This window comes from Muscardinus avellanarius, assembly GCF_963383645.1.
Source record: "Muscardinus avellanarius genome assembly, chromosome: 15".
Taxonomy (NCBI): Eukaryota; Metazoa; Chordata; class Mammalia; order Rodentia; family Gliridae; genus Muscardinus; species Muscardinus avellanarius.
In genome coordinates, this window is record NC_137801.1 from 49,731,352 (window position 1) to 49,748,636 (window position 17,285).

General features: G+C 39.7%; 1 protein-coding gene across 4 annotated transcripts in view; it reads left to right on the plus strand.

The window, feature by feature from the left end:
- Positions 1-17,285, plus strand: part of EML6 (EMAP like 6) — a gene marked incomplete at both ends in the record, with an annotated part of 359,577 nt that overhangs the window by 230,165 nt on the left and 112,127 nt on the right. For all 4 annotated transcript variants that reach the window (XM_080711491.1, XM_080711490.1, XM_080711492.1 and 1 more), the window contains 3 exons: positions 1,628-1,746; positions 3,329-3,515; positions 6,509-6,614. In XM_080711491.1, the coding sequence (XP_080567617.1) occupies positions 1,628-1,746; positions 3,329-3,515; positions 6,509-6,614 (412 nt within the window). The remainder of the gene's footprint in view (positions 1-1,627; positions 1,747-3,328; positions 3,516-6,508; positions 6,615-17,285) is intronic.

Genomic DNA, 17,285 nt, shown 5'->3' on the forward strand with positions numbered 1-17,285 from the left:
CTGACTTCCTATTTTTCAATGCTTTTTTACCCATTTGATTTTATGTTCACAGTATTTCTAAGCAGAGACTTTTTTTTTTGTATGTTCTACAAATGAAAAATTAAGGGCCACAGAGGATATGAGACTTTATCAAATAAGTAGTAGAAATAGAATTCAGTGCTATAAAGTAAATAATTGAGATGAATAATTACTTTTAGATATAAAAGCTTAATTCATTATACCTGTTATAGATAAAATAGTATATCTTCTGATTTCTCTTTTTTAACTGATTTTTGATCAAATTCTAAGCAAGGACTTTATTACAATATTTCAGTTTTATCAATGTTGTTTATAGATAAAAATTTTCCTTCATGAAGATAAGAAATTATTAGATCTATTTTGTTTTCAATGTTAACCTGACATTTCTTGATAGTAGAGCATAAAGATATGGTAAAAAGTATATTGTTAGCCAGGTGTGGTGGCACACGCTTGTAATCCCAGCATTTGGGAGGCTGAGACCAGAGGATTGCGGTTCGTAGACAGCCTCAGCTACTTAGTGAGGCCCTCTGCAACTCAGTGAGACCCTTTTTCAAAATAAAGAATAAAAAAAATGGGCAGGGAGTGTAGCTCAGAGGTCAAATGCCTTTGGGTTCCATCCCCAGACCTCAAAAAGAAAAAGAATAAATTTTTTAAAATGTAAATTTAAATTAATTTGTAGGGCATATTCTCCCAGTAACAGATTGTGGGTCCTGGGTCAGTCCAAGAGATTGAGCTTCACTCTCTATGTCGGAGTCCAATCTGTTAAGATGTATGAGACCATGAAAGAAAGAAAATCCAAAGAACAATTCTAGAAAAAAAAATAAAGCCCCCATTTTGCTAATTTCAGATTCATCAAATGATTTCTTACCTTAGAAGAAATAAAACAAAATATATTTTATTGATAACTTATTTCCCCTTTTATTTACTAAATGTCAGCATATTTCTGGATATAATTTACTTTAGAAAATAACAAATCAAGGGAGGAGGAAATTACTTTAAACCACAGCCATTTTATTTTATTTTATTTTTTTATTTTTTGTGGTACTAGGTGTGGAACCCAGGGACTTTCTACCTCTGGCCTATACTCCCAGACCTATTTTGTACTTTATTTGGAAACAGGGTCTCACTAAGTTACTGAGAGCCTCACTAAGTAGCTGAGGCTGGCTTCGAACCTATGTGATTCTCCTGTCTCAGCCTCCCAAGTGTGGGGATTACAAGTGTGCGCCACCATGTCTGGCACACAGTCATTTTAAAAATAACTTGTTGGTTTTATTCATTGAGAAAAAATAGTATTCAATCTCATGACTTATGTTTTTAAAAACATTGTTTTGCCTCAGTAACCTGTGAGGCGCTCTGCAACTTAGTGGGACCCTATTTCAAAAATAAAGAATTAAAAAGGGCTGGAGATATAGCTTGGAGGTAGCATGCCCCTGGGTTCTATCCCCAGTACCACAAGAAAGAAACACACACACACACACACACACACACACACACACACACACACACACTGTATTGAAAAAGTTGAAGGTTTCCCAACAATGCCAAGACATTGTAGTGTTTAGAAACCTGAGAAGAGAGTCTGAGCTAAGTGTTTCTCTTGTACTTTTAGGTTTACAAAGAAGATCTACCTCAGCTAAAGCAACAAAGTAAAGAGCGAAACCATGCAATGACCTTCCTCAAAAGGGAGAAGGCTCCTGAGGATAGCTTGAAGCTGCAGTTCGTTCACGGGTGGGTGGCCTGTGGCAGGCCTGCGCTTCCGCCTCCTCCCTGCTGCGCCGTCACCAGCCTCCTGCCAGGTCTGAGAGGTTCCCTCTTCCCAGGGCTCCTGTCTCCAGTGCCTGCAGCTGACATTTCAACTCTGCCCTCTTTCCCATGACCTCAGGATGCTGTGGCCATTATGGTGTGACTATCTCGAAGCTTCCACGCTTCCTGTAGGTTTGTGAGACAGCAGACCCTGCTGTTCCTGCTCCTCACTGCCTGGCACCAACACCCCTTCTTCCTCAGTCTCCAGCCCCCTGCTCCTCTTGGCTGGCCCCACCCTAGGACAGTGTTTTCTTTGACTATTTTATATGCCCCAAATAAATTTTAAATTTTGTAAATTTATTTATACCTTTGCACATTTCAAGCCAACTTCTAAAATTCTCCAGTATAAGTTTAAATGGTTAAGAAGAGGAGACTGAGGCAGGAGGATTGCAGTTTGGAAGCCAGCGCACGGTAACTCAGTGAGACCCTGTTTCAAAATAAGTAGGGCTGGGGTGTAGCCAAGAGGTAGAATGCCTGGGGCTCAATCTGCAGTACCATGGGGGGGGGGGGGAGTTCAAGAAGAATATACGTATTATGTGTTATAAATATTTATATTACTCATTTAAATGGATCCAGTGGAACCTACATGCCATAAATATTTTCCCACTATTATAAATTTTAAAAATACACAAACTAGTGATTCTGTCACAGGGAAATATTTTATATCATTCATATTTCTACTTAAACTCTTAAATCCATTTTAATTCTCCCATTAAAAAATTCCCTAACATTTTTATAGAGTCTTCTGTCACTGTATCCTACCTTCTGTAAGAAAAAATGTTCACAAATTCAGAAAAAAATATTTTTTTGGTGGTACTGGGGATTGAACCCAGGGGCATTCTACTTCCAAGCTACACCTCCAGCCCTATTTTTTATTCTTTACTTGGAAACAGGGTCTCACTAAGTTCCAGAGTCCTCACTAAGTAGCTGAGGCTGGCCATGAGCCTGCGATCCTCCTGTCTCAGCCTCTCAAGTACTGGCATTACAGGTGTGTGCCACCAGGCCTGACAACTTTTGATTTTTATATATCACAAATAGTAATTCATCACTAGCAGTTAAACCTCTGCTCATTTTTTGTTAAAAAGTGAAGAACTGGAGATCACTTGACGTGTGAAAGGTTGTCCCCTTGTATTGTGAATTGTCCCCTCATTTTGTTGCCCCTGGAAAGTTCAGAGCCCCAGCTTAGGGGGAAGGGGGAATGACTTTCTGAAGTGAGGGGAGGGAGATGGTAAAATAGGCATGTTCTCAGATGGAATAGTTAAGAATGAGCATTTCTGGTAGCTGAGGATCTAGGAAAAGATTCTATTAAATGACCAGTACCTGTGTGCCTTAGAAAGTCGCCCCTGCCTTCAGAGATCCTCACCCCATGGCATTCCCTCCTGCGGAGACACCTGAGCTTCCACATGTGCACGTTCACAGGGACTCCTTTGCTTTGCCTCTGACCACTCCCTCACCCTTCAGTTGCTATTTATTCACACACCGTGTGTTTCTTGGACCTGTGCTTCAGCTATCGAGGGTATGACTGTAGAAACAATTTGTTCTACACTCAAGCTGGAGAAGTGGTCTACCACATCGCTGCGGTTGCTGTCGTGTACAACAGGCAGCAGCATTCCCAGAGGCTGTACCTGGGGCATGATGATGATATCCTCAGCCTGACCATCCACCCAGTGAAGGACTACGTGGCCACCGGCCAGGTACGTATCACTCCTGTGAGACTGGGGCCAGCCAAAGAAAGAGGGAACTTAATTTTGAATCCAGTTTATATGTCAGAAATTAAAAAAAAAAAAACAGATGTGGTAGCACACCCCTCTATTCCCAGTACTTGGGGGACTGATTCAGGAGAATCACAGGTATGAAGCTAGTCTCAGCAACTTAGCAAGACTCTATTTCAAAATAAAAAATAAAATAGTGCTGGGTGTACGTAAGATGTGTAATGCCAGGTTCCATCCCCAGTACAACACACACACACACACACACACACACACACACACACACACACACACTCACACTCACACACTCACAAATTCAAGAAATATCTGGTAGAAATAAACATAAAGCAGGAAGCTGGAGAGTCAGTGAACTTTAGGTCATTCCATAATGAGGGAAGAATCAGCTGCTGCATCCTAGTACTAGGGAAACTCTGAGAGCTTCTCTTCTTCAAGGGATGAAATCTGCATGGGACTGGCTAAGAACAGAAACATTGATAAGGAGCAGCTTTATGTATTTCATTTTATGTATTACCCAGTCCTTAGCATATCCCAGGCACTCAATAAATATTATTGAATGAACTATTTTCTACCTATTGTAATATCTAGATTATATTTATTTTTTTAAACTTAAAGAATTTTGGCTAATTTGTTATTTTCTATTATAGCCTTATTTTTTTTAAAAAAGAACCCCTAATTATCTGAACTCTTTTTATGGGGTAATATCCAAACTTTGAACTAAGTCTGAAACTGAAAAACTACTCAGAACCAAAGCTTTCTGTCTTTTCCGTTATTTTGCAGTGAAGGGAGAACAGTGAATTCTATTTGGTAAACAAATAATTAAACTCAAGCACATTATCTGGCAAAAAAATAATAATTTCAATTTACTCTTTTCTTCAACTATGTAGATTAAATTTTTGTTCAGTTTTATCACAGGCTTTTTAATTACTGGTAATACCTCAACTCACATTCAATATATAAGTAGCAAATTCTGAGAAAAAAATCTCTTGGTATTATGTCAAAGGTTAATATGAGACAACTAGACCCTGACTGTTTCTGAGACTTGACATAGAAGGGACAGAGGCTTTTGAATGTGGTAGAGAAATGAATGAATGGAGAAATGGAGAGCATGAAGGAAGTCAGCCTCAAAAAAATGTCCATTCCTGGGGGGTAAACATCCATAGCTTTATTGGTTTTTGTAAAATGATTACGATCCTCCAGAAGGTGAGCGCCACCCACTGTTTTATGTACTGCTTTGCTGCCTTCCAACTGCAAGTTTGAGAGCATCTTTTCTGAGTTTGCTGGCATAAGTGAATTTTGCAAATAATTGATTACTTACCTTCTCACTTGCACTTATTTTTGTCTGTGTCATAAACAGATGATGCTTGGCTCATGAGTGTTTAATAACTTTCTTTTGAGAGTAAAACTCAAAGATTGGTTCTTAGCATACACCCGTGGGAAGATACAGCACTTCATTATATAATTGGTGGGAGGCAAACAGTTTGCCGGCTGCCACTGGTGCAGATGAGGAGTGATGGTGGACGCCGTGGGGCTGGGACCTCCACTGACCAGAGCAGGAGTTGCCTTCTTTCGCTTAGTTGTGCCTGTAGCTTTAGCTCTAGTTTTCTCTTTTGGAGTCTTCATACCCAACAGGGGTTTTCCCCTGTATACTTTAAGTGAGGAAAACCTGCCGGGCATTGGGGTGCATGCTTGTAATCCTTTTGAGAGCCATCTTAGCCCACATGATGAGATCACCATTTCAGACCAACTCAGCTAAGTACACAGCATACACTGTGAGTGGAAATTGTACGCAATAGACAAGCTTCCTTGGACTGGATGGGACGGAAAAGTGGACTTTGATGACCTCCTATTCTCCCAGAAATGATTATCTTGCCCCTCCCTAAACCTAGCCCATGACTCCCTTTCTCTAAAGCTAACCCATAATGGCCTTTCCCCTTAACTTGTGTCTGCCCTGCTCTTTGATAATTTTTAGGAATGCTTTGTTTATGCCCTCAATAATAAAGGATGCTTGTTAAAGGAGAAACAGAGCCTTGTTGGCCTTATCCCCAACTGCCCCATATCTCTAATAATTATAATAATAATTTTCTCTAAAAGTAATTATTTTGACTATGAGTTGTTTCATGGAAGGGACTTCGGCAGTAGCTTTCTATGGCAGAAACATGGAACAAGTAGTGTTCACTACATAATCCCAGTACTTGGGAGACTGAGATAGGAAGATTGCAGGTTTGAGACTGGCCTCAGCAATTTAGTGATATTCTCTGCAACCTAGTGAGACCCTATTTCAAAACAAAAAATAAAAAAGGGCCTGAGTATATAGCTTGGAAGTAGAAAGTCTCTAGATTCAATTTCCAGTACCAAAAAAAGGAAGGAAGGAAGGCAAGCAGGCAGGCAGGCTGCTTTGTTATTAATAATTTTCTCTTTTATTATGGTTAGTATGATAGAGGCTTATTTTCCCTACAAGGACAGTCCACCGTAATGACAGTCAACCGATGAGACTATTTCTCAGGGAGAGAAGCAGGGCCAGCCCTTTCGAAGGTGGGTGAAATGGTTGAGAGTGGGTGGACAACTCTGTGGATGGAGCTGTGACAGCACACAGGTGACTTCCTTGACTAAGAGGCAGAATCCCTGCGGCATGGAGAAGGCAGGGAGGGAAGGGTAGAAGTGACGGACACACAGAAAACACAAGTGGGCATTTGAAGTGGTGTCTTAAGAGTCCCATCTCTTAGGGCCATGTACCAGGCCAGGCTCTGCTGGAACCCAGCTCAGTGCCACAGGCCTTTTAGATGCTTCATGCCTCAGTTTCCTTTTCTGAAAAATAATAGAGTTGGACAAAATTATTTCTATTGTTTTTATACTTTCTGAATAATGTGTTTATTTCTGAGCAGCATTTGACTCTAAGGAACCATATTATTCTCACTGTTATTCATCAATAGCTAATAACATTGAACCTGTGATTTCAGGTTGGAAGAGATGCTGCTATTCATGTGTGGGACACACAAACTCTAAAATGTTTGTCACTGTTGAAAGGACAGCACCAGAGGGGAGTGTGTGCACTTGATTTTTCAGGTAAGCACCAGTTTTCCTTTAAGAGTCATTGGCAGATGGGTCTACATTTAACTTTACTTCAAAATGAAATTGGTTGAGTTCTGTTTATAATGAGGTAAGCTCTTTAAATGTCAACTACCCAATTTGAGTCTGGAAGTCGTATGTGAATACCTTACGAAAACACATGGCCTGTAGATTCCACATCCTTTCTTTGTCTTCCTTATTTCCTCTCCCAGTCATTACCCAGAGCTCACACTGAGTTCTGTGCTTGCTCGAGTAATTTGAAATCCAGAGCAGCTGTTGTTGTTGAAAATCTTAGTTGCAAATGTTTGGCAATGACTCAGAACATCAATTTCATCTCCAAATTAGCAAGAACACATTGCTTCTGACTTAAACTATAAAGAACTAGAGGGAGGGCTGCAAATTTTCTGCACAGAGCCACTTTATAACAATTGTGTTTTGGAAATAAATTTCATGTTGAGAAAAATAGAACTGGAACTCTCCTTGCCTTAAAATTTGAAAACAGTATGTATAAGAATAGTAATTAATAAATACAACTTCTTTTTTTTTTTTCAGTACTGGGGGATGGAACCCAGGGACATTCTACCTCCAAGCTACACCCCCAGCCCTATTTTTTATTCTTTATTTTGAAACAGGGTCTCACTGAGTAGTGGAAGGCCTCATTAAGTAGCTGAGGCTGGCTGTGAACCTGCGATCCTCATGTCCACCTGGGAATACAAGTGTCCTCATGCAATCCTCATATCTACCATGTCCAACTTGAATGCAACTTCTTTACAGAAAGTTTTCTCTAAGCTAGAATTCAAGAATGCAGGTCTATCACAGAAGGCATATTACCTAGAGATTTTTAATCTTAATTGTAGAAATTAGATCAGGAAGGGAAAAAATCCTAAACTTTTCATGAAATTGGTTTTATAATTTCTTTTCTTAAATACTAGTCAGGTGTTTAATATGTGCACTTTTGGTCACTAAATCCCGTGCCTGTACAACCCAGTCTTTCTGGTATGTCCCTCCCTCTTCACTCTCCTTGTTCCAGCTCTTACCCCTTCTCCGTGGTGTCATAATAATAATGCTGGCCTTTGACTCCAACCCCACTTCCTCCAGTCCCTCTTTCCCACTTCTGGAGTCTCCTGGAAGCATAGTTCCCATTGCCACCATGGACTCCCCATGGCTGGCTGACCCTGAGTCAGGCTCAGGGTTCATGGCTTCCCTGATCTGGCCCCACCTGCCTTTGCAGCATTTCTACTCCCTGCCATAGATTCCCAGGTATATTGGTTCACCACCCCTTTTCAGAAAAAATTTACTCAGCACCCACTGGGTGCTTCCATCACCCCTTATTTTTATTCAGTGGCCCTCAGTCACCCAGCATCCCCCAAGGGGTGGCATCAACAGCTTTGGGGATCTCCACACTAACCCACTCATGCTTCTTTCCATCTCCCTAACTGTATAGCCTACATGAACCTTTGTGCTTCTGCCTGTGTTCTTTGTTCAGGCTGTTCCCATGTGTGTGTTCAAGTCAAGTGTTCAGTTCTCTGCAGTGCTTTTATCATGAATGGATATTGGATTTTATCAAAGGCTTTCTCAGTGTCTATTGAAAGGATCATGTGATTTTTGTCTTTGGTTCTGTTTATATGATGAATTACATGGACTGATTTTCATATGTTGAACAAGCCTTGCATCCCTGGGATGAAGCCTACCAGGTCATGGTGTCTTATTTTCTTGATGTGGTTTTGAATGTGTGTTGCTAGTATTTTGTTTAGCAGTTTTGCATCCAAGTTCAGCAAAGATATAGACCTGTAGTTTTCCTTCCTTGAACTGTCTTTATTTAGTTTTGTATTAATGTGATGTTGGCTTCATAGAATGTATTTGGGAGAGTTCTATTTCTTTCTATTTTGTGAAATAGATTGAGGAGTATAGGGATTAGCTCCTCTATAAAGGTTTTATAAAATTCCCTTGGGAAGCCATCTGGTCCTGGGCTTTTCTTTGATGGTAAGGTCTTTATTGATGTTTCAATCTCTTTGATTGCTATTGGTTGGTTTAAATTTTCTATGTCTTGACTTAATTTAGGAAGATTGTATTTATCTAGGAAGTTGTCCATTTCCTCCAGGTTTTCCATTTTGTTGGAGTATAGTTTTTCAAAGTAATTTCTGATAATCCTCTGGATTTCTGCACTGTCAGTTGTGATATCTTCTTTTTCATCTTATCTTCAAAATTTGGGTTTATTCTCTCTTTTTTTTAAGTTGGCTAGTGGTTTATCTATCTTATTAATTTTTTCGAGTAGCCAGCTTTTGGTTTTGTTGATTTTCTGTATTTTTTTTTATTCTCTGCTTCGTTTATTTCCACTTTGATTTTAACAATTTTTTGTCTTCTACTGGCTTGGGGTTAGATTGCTCCTGTTTTTCAACAACTTTGAGGTGTGTCATTTTCTGTCTTTCTTATGTGAGCACCCACTGCTATAAATTTCCCTCTTAATACTGCCTTCAATGTGTCCCAGAGGTTTTGATATGTTGTATCTCTATTTTTGTTTGTTTTTAGAAATTTCTTGATTTCATTCCTTACTTCTTCTATGACCCATTCTGCATTTAGAAGTGTGGTGTTCAGTCTCCACATGTTTATGTGGTTTCTCTGTCTCTTCTTATAATTAATTTCTAGTTTCATTCCATTATAGTCTAAAAAGACACAGGGAAGTATGTCACATTTTTTGAACTTGCTAGTGCTCCCTTTGCAGCCCAGGATGTGACCTATTTTGGAGAAGGTTCTTTGAGCTGCTGAGAAAAATGTGAACTCTGCTGTAGTTGGGTAGAGTATTCTATATGTGTCTAACAGGTCCATTTAATTAATGGTGTTCTTTAGTTCTGAGGCATCTGATACTGACCTTTTGTCTAGAATATCGATCTAATGGTGTAAGAGGTGTGTTGAAGTCACCCAGTATTATTGAATTGGGATTTATATGTGACTTAATATCACAAAGAGTTTGTTTTGTATGCCCCTATATTTGGGGCACAAATGTTGATTATCATTATTTCTTCATGCTGGCTCTTATACCAGTAAAAAATGACCATCTTTGTCTCTTCTAATAAGCTTGGGTTTGAAGTCCAACTTATCTGATATCATAGTTACAATTCCTGCTTGTCTTTGAGTTCCACTGGCATGGATTACCTTGCTCTAGCCCTTTACCTTGAGTTTGTTGCCATCTTTACTTGTAAGGTGTGTTTCTTGCAATCAGCATATAGATGGATCTGATTTTTAATCTATTTTGCAACTTTATGTCTTTTTATTGGGGAGTTGAGGCCATTTACATTCAGTGATTATTGAGAGATGATTTTAAATTCCTAACATGTTGAGATTTTACTTCTGTTTGAAATACTGTTTGTTCTTCTCTTCTTAGTTGTCTGCTGGGTAGAAATTCTTGTTTCTCTAGTTCTGGCATGTATTTCTTGTTTCTTCTTTGTAGTTAATCTCTTAGAGTATTTTCTCTAGTGCTAGTTTTGAAGACATAAATTCCTTCAGCTTCTGTATGTCATGGAATATTTTTATTTCCCCATCTAGTTTGAGAGATAGTTTCGCTGGGTAGGAAATTTTTGGCTGCAAGTTATTTTCTTTCAGAGTTTGGAATATGTTACTCCAGGCTCTTCTGGCTTTCATGACTTGGTTTGGGAAGTCTGGAGTGATTCTGATTGGTTTCCCTCTGAATGTCACTTTGTCTCTTGTTTTTGTTTCCTTTAAGATTCTCTCCTTGAAGCCGGGCGTGGTGGCGCACGCTTCTAATCCCAGCATTTGGGAGGCTGAGACCGGGGATCGCGGTTCGTGGACAGCCTCAGCTACTTAGTGAGGCCCTCCGCAACTCAGTGAGACCTGGTTTCAAAATAAAAAATAAAAAATAGGGCAGGGGGTGTAGCTCGGAAGTCAAATGCCCCTGGGTTCCATCCCCAAACCCGCAAATAAATAAATAAATAAATAATTCTCTCCTTCGCTTCTGCATTGGTCATTTTGACTATTATATGGCATGGGGAACCTTTTCTCTGATCTTGTCTAAAGGGGGTTCTGTAAGTTTCCTATACCTGTGTGCCAATCTCTTGCTCAGTGTTTGGAAATTTTTCTGCTATTACTTCTTTGAAAAGATTGTTGATCTCTTTGGTTTCACCTGTTTTTCCCTCCTCTATGCCAATAATTCTTAATTAGTTCTTTTAAAATGGGCTCATATTAGCTGGGCATGGTGGTGCACGCTTGTAATCCCAGTGCTTGGGAGGCTGAGACAGGAAGATTGTACAGGTTCGAAGCCAGTCTCAGCTACTGAGTGAGGTTCTCAGCAATTAGTGAGACCCTGTTTCCAAATAAGGTATAAAATAGATCTGGGAGTATAGCCTGGAGGTAGAAAACCCCCTGGGTTCTACCATAGTACCACACAAAAATATTAAAAAATATTTGGGCCCATATTTCTTCAATGTCTAATTCCAGCTGTTGAATTGTGTTTTCTATTTTATAAACTATGTGTTCATTTTTGGAGTGATCATCTTCTAGGAGTGAGATTCTATTCTCCAAGTGGTCTAAGTGATTGTTTGTAGTTTGAATAGATGCCTTTACTTCAATGATTCCATCCTTTATTTCTTTCAGACTCTCTCTAAATTCTTTTTGGAATTCTTGTATTAGTTCTACAGTTACATTTCTGATTTGACCTTCTGGAGACCTCTGCAATTCTGTGTTATCAGGTTCTGTAGTTGTGGGGTTGTGGGTGCTCATTGCTCTTTTGTTGTTCCTCCTTTTCATGGCTTCAGACATTTGCCTCTGTTGCTTTTGATAAATTTCTCTCAGTTTCTAGATGTCAGCTGGTATATTCAAGGGCAGTTTCTATCATATTCAATAGTGAAGGTTGATGAAGGAGGGAAGTGCAGGAGGAAATGGAAGAATAGGGTAAAATCGCAGAAAGAGTCAAATAGAATGAAAGTGTGAGTTTTGTACAGTACTATATACTAGGGTTTAGAAATAGTAAGAATAAAATGGTATTCTAGTACCAATGTAGAGTTTGTAGTATAGTGCTGTGAGGTGGGTTGGACACAAGACAAGGAAGAGATAAAAAGCAGAAGAATGATAGGAAAGGGATAATGAGAGAAGAGTTGGTATGTATAGAGGAAGAAGCTTGGGAGGTGGTTTGGGAATAGGTTAGAAGTAAAAACAAAACAAACAACAATAAAACCAACCAGGTATACACACTCACACACAAGAAAAGAAAAACAACAATAACAAATTAATGCAATTCTACAACTAAATGACTATTCAACATATAGGTCTGCTGCAGTCTCTATGCAGATACTGAGTACCACCGGCACTCTTCCTACTGTGAGTTTGATTCTCTGAGATTTTCTCAGTCCCTGTAGATGGTTGATAACATTTGGGCTGTGTTAAATATTAAGCACAGGTCACCTTCATGCTTTCCACCAGTTTGGAGTCTAGGTCTCTCCCTGCCACTGCTGGTGACGTATGCCTCTGAGACCCAACTCAATGTAGGAGTTTCTGTTCTCCACAGCTAGGGCTGGACTAGTCTGAATTCTCCACATTCGCCACAATTGGGAGGTCTGTGGTGATCCCGAAGCTTCTATTAGTTGGGTCTACCTAGTTTTTCCCTCCACATTTTCCACTGATCAAACCCTGAGTCTGTCAGAGCTTCTGTTATATCCAACAGCAGCCCCCTCTCCCACATTCTGGAGACTGTATGGGGAAGTCTCATACCCGGGTTTTTTGTTGTTGGTGGTGGGTTTTTTTGTTGTTGTTTTGTTTTGTTTTTGGTGGTACTGGGGCTCCTGGAAGCCCTTCTACCTCCGGGCTACACTCCCAGACCTATTTTATATATTTTTTTTTAATTTTGGAAACAGGGTCTCTTAAGCCAGCGAGGCTGGCTCCAAACCAATGTGATCCTCCTGTCTCCACCTCCCAAGCGCAGGGATTACAAGCATGCACCACCATGCCCGGCCATACCCGGGTAATTATTGGGGCTGCGCGGGATCTTAGGAACCCCGGTGTCCTAGTGTATTCCAGAGGGGACCGCGACCTTGCTTACAGTGTTATTGAGCACAGCTCTGAGTGCTGGACATTCCCCTTTCGGATGCAGCTTCACTTAGGCTTTAGGTGCTCACTGGGCTGGGACTCTGTGGAGCATGGTGGGCTGGGCTGTATCTGGCTTAATGGTGTCACATGGCTTGCCGTGTGAGTGGAGGATTTCTTTTCTGGTGCTGAGCTCCACTCAGGGTCTCTGGATGGCGTGGTTATCTCCTGGAGGCTGTGGTAGGTCTTCGTGCAAGCTGACTTACAATCCATGGGACTGCTGCTTCTCCCTTTAAACCCTTGTTTTCCTTTTGTCCCTGGCATGCGGTGCTATGCAGGAAGACTGCACTTCCTGTGCTGGCAGTGGGCAGTTTTTTTTTTTTTTCTCTCTCTCTGGTCAGTCTTCTAGTCTTCTTTTTATCAGTCTCATGTGTTTTTTATTCTTATTCCCCTGGTAAAAGTATCATCTGACTTTGTATTGCTCTGTTTTGTGGATAATGGAGATCAAATGTTAGCAGGATTCGTATGGGCCGCTACTCTTGGTCACCATCTTCCCCCTCTTTTCTGATCTTTGTAACATGCACATTCTCATATACTAGAAACTACTATACAAGTCTGAGTTATTACATCATTACTAGAAGCTATCCACTACCTCTTGTGGTTGCTGTATTAATAAAACCAAGACTAGACAGTTCCTACCTACACTGGTGGGCATATGAGGTAGGAGGAAGCATGAGCATGGAGGGAGAGAGCTATTCAGCTAAATTGCCATAGTTGGCCTTGGACCTGTTATCCTCCTGTCTCATCTTCACCCTCTATAAATACTGAATACCAAGTCCTAACCTTTGATAAGTTTGATGTTCATGCAGTTTTAAAATTATTGTGCCACGTGTCCTTGATAAAGCAGTAAAATCTGAAAGGAAACTATAGATTAGTTCATGTATGGTCTTATCTTAAAGACTCGAATGGATTTCCTCTGCTTTTTCCCACATGTCCTACTCTTCAGTCGCTGAACTATCCTTTTCCTAAAATTGATTTTGCTACCTGTGAATATGTAATATAAATATTACTTAGAAGAGTGGTAAGATTCCCATTAAAGTAGCAAAATAAACAATAAAACCTAAATGTTTTCAGGATTATGAAAATCCTACATACCCATGATTTGAGGGGCATTGAGAATTAACTCAATAATTCTAGCAAACAAGTTGGCAGTGTTTAATAAAAGCTATAATTTAAAGTGTCAAATATGTGAATTACATATGTGTCATGTATCTTTTTTAGGTATCAAGTAAAAGAAAAATAGATCTTAAAATAGCATCCACTATTGACTTTATATAAAAATGTATTAATATATAGAGTGGCAGAAAATTTAGAGTAACTTAAAGAGAATTTAGTAATCACTGGATTACTTCTTCTATAGAGTTAATTTTCTTGTTCTTATATTTGGAAGAATCAAAAGAATTGAATTATAGTTAAATATCTGTGAGAAAAGGACCAGCAGAGTGTTGATCAAAGACATTAATTCTGAGATGAGTGGTAGCAAAAAGCTGGTCCCAGCTTTTCTCTGTACTTCAGGGAGCTCACACCTCTCCTTGGCTCATTAGCTTCAGTGAAGAAGAGCAAGAGACTAAGTGAGCTAAGAAATCTTTCCCTCAGAAGGTAGCCCTTCAGAATTTTGTCCTGGCAAAGAAACCAGATGCTGATTCTTTATTATGTCACTGCTCCCAATTCCTATCTCAAGCAAATAATGAAAATCTCATATGGGAAGTATTTCTGCACAAGAAGGGCATTTCAGTTTTAATAATATTGTCTTTATTTCCCAGATAACAATCACTAGGGAAGACCTCACTTATTCATCACATATATTATTTCTGACTATGGAAAGTTACATTTTTGTCTTAAAGGTTAAGTATGGTGTTCATATATAAAGAGTAGTAAGCAATCTAGTTGAAAGTTTTTGATAGTTTTAGAAAGCACTAATATTAAGTATTGTTGAGGAAAACTGTCACCAAGGTCTATTTTCAGCGAGTCATCATCATGAACAGTGATATACAGATGATTTGTGGAAGCTGATATATCTTTGTGGTCCCAATGTTGGTACCTAGAAGAATTGAGGCTGCTTTGGTTTAATTTCTATTGATAGTACTTTATGTTATGATAATGTAATTTCAAACTTAAGCCCATCTACCACTTGAGCAACCAAGAATGGAGATGGAACTCTGATGGTAGGTCCTGGGTCAAAGTCAGCAGTGGTAGGTCCAAAGATAGATAACCACCAGACCCAGGGCTGTCAGCTGGCAGGAGGCATGCAAGAATTTTCTCCTCAGTCCACAGTCCTTCTCCCACCCTTCCACCGGTGCTATATGAACTTTTCAGGAGAGACACACCTGGAGCCTGGGGCATGCTCTTTCAGTTCACTTCCCCACTCCTTGTGCCACCAGCAGGTGTCCCCAGCTGTCCCTCCCACCCTGAGTTTACATGTGGAGGGGGGAGTACTGTGGCACATAGAGGCTACTATGTAGAACAGCCTCCTCCCACTGAAAAGAGAGCCCTGTTCTAGAACATACCTGAATCACACACTACTCTGAAATAGAAGCAGGGGCAACCATGCCTCTCTTTTGGAAACTGATAAAATAAAAAAGCAAGTAGCTCAAGTCAAGATTCCAAGAGAGACTTCAGATTTCCCTGTTTAAATAGGCCACTAACAGAACATTCATTGCTTCTCTAGCCATCGGCCCCATCTGTGTGCTTCAGAATGCCCACAGCCACCTGTCTGATGAGTTGGCTTCTTTGAAGGTCTCTTGGAGACCTGCTAATAGTACTTTACCTCTTACTAAATAAATAAGTTGTCCTGGAAATATAAATCAGGCAAATGATGTGAAAACAAGACAAGAAGCTGGGCATGGTGGCGCACACTTGTAATCCCACTATTTGGGAGGCTGAGGGTTGTAGTTCTCGGACAGCCTCAGCTACTTAGTGAGGCCCTTTGCAACTCAGTGAGACCCTGTTTCAAAATAAAGAATAAAAAATAGGGCTGAGGGTGTAGCTCAGAGGTAGAATGCCCTTGGGTTTCATCCCTAGTACTCCCCCCCAAAATACAACAAATAAGTAGTTATATTAAGGTATTTAGATTAATTTATTCTTGGCAGTTTTCTAAAGCAAACAAAAGACATTTTAATAAAAAACATTTCTTGCAACATGATCCATATTTTTTGTATTACATGGGCAAAAAAGAAGGAGTTAATTTAGAGCATCTCACTTAATTGAGCAGCTCTTTTAACTCTTGAATTTATTATCACTTTCTAGGGAAAGGGGATCCATCTTTGTGTTTGCATGAGTGGTAGTGAAAGTACTTCCACATGAATAGAAAACTGTACTAGAAAGGGAAATGTTCAGCTGCATAAGTATTTTCTAGCCTAAATGTCATCTATGTATTTTTTAATCTTTATGGAATAATACTGATTTCCATAAGAGCCTATCAAAGATTAATTCAGTTTTATTGTATTCAGTTGACAAAAACTGTGAATTTTTTATGAGTCCTGAAAACTCATTAAAAAAAGCTCAACTTGTAATTGTCTGAATAAAATTTTTCTCTTTTTAATTTTTCCTTTCCTTTTGGCATGAAGTGCAGTAGAATTCTTTCTGGACTATGTCACAACCATCCATTATTAATACACACTATGGCTGGAAAGGCTTGAAAGGACATTACCTAGACTCTAAAAATATGGCCAAAAAATAAAAAACAAACTGGTCAAGGAACAATACATTTTCAAAGGCTAAAGTCAAGTCTCTATGAGGGAAATAAAAACTGTGAGGAAAAATAAAAAGATAGACAATTATATTTCCAAACTGTATAGTGTGTAGAAATATATTTACCAGCAGGATGTAAGAAAAAGTCACCATTCCAAAGGAGAGGTATGGTTGTTGAAGTGGCTCTGGATCTGGACTGTTGCTTCTGTTGCTACCCACAGTCAGGGTAGAAAGCCACAAAGATAAGCTGATGTGGGCTTGCAGAAATCCTTACAAGCAGCACCCTCCCTTCCCCCATAAAATCACTTAAGCCTTCTTCAGAAGATGTAAAGCTTAAAAACTGGTATTTTAAAACGTGAATGAAAATGTTTGCATCCCAAGGACTTTTTTTTTTTTTTTTTTTTTTTTGCGGTACTGGAGATGGAACCCAAGGCATTCTGCCTCTGCGCTACACCACCAGTCCTATTTTTATTCTTTATTTTGAAACAGGGTCTCACTGAGTTGCAAAGGGCCTCACTAAGTAGCAGCTGAGGCTGTTCACAAACTGTGATCCTCCTGTCTTAGCCTCCCAAATGCTGGGATTATAAGTATGTGCCACCATGCCCAGCCAAGAAGAACATGTTAACATGGACAGCTTTGAAAAGACAATCTAAGGGCTGAGAACATAGCTCAGTTTTTGTGTAAAACCCTGGATTTAATCTCAATATCTCTCTCTCTTTCTCTGAAATTCAAATGTAATTGAACCTTCTCTATTTTTATTGACCACATCTGGAAACCCTACCTCAAGTGCTAACCAAAGCCCACCTTTTGAGTGTTCTTACTTATGCCAGAGACCTTCCTTCAACCAAATGGAAATGGTTGGTCTTTTACTCCTTGTCTGGAGGA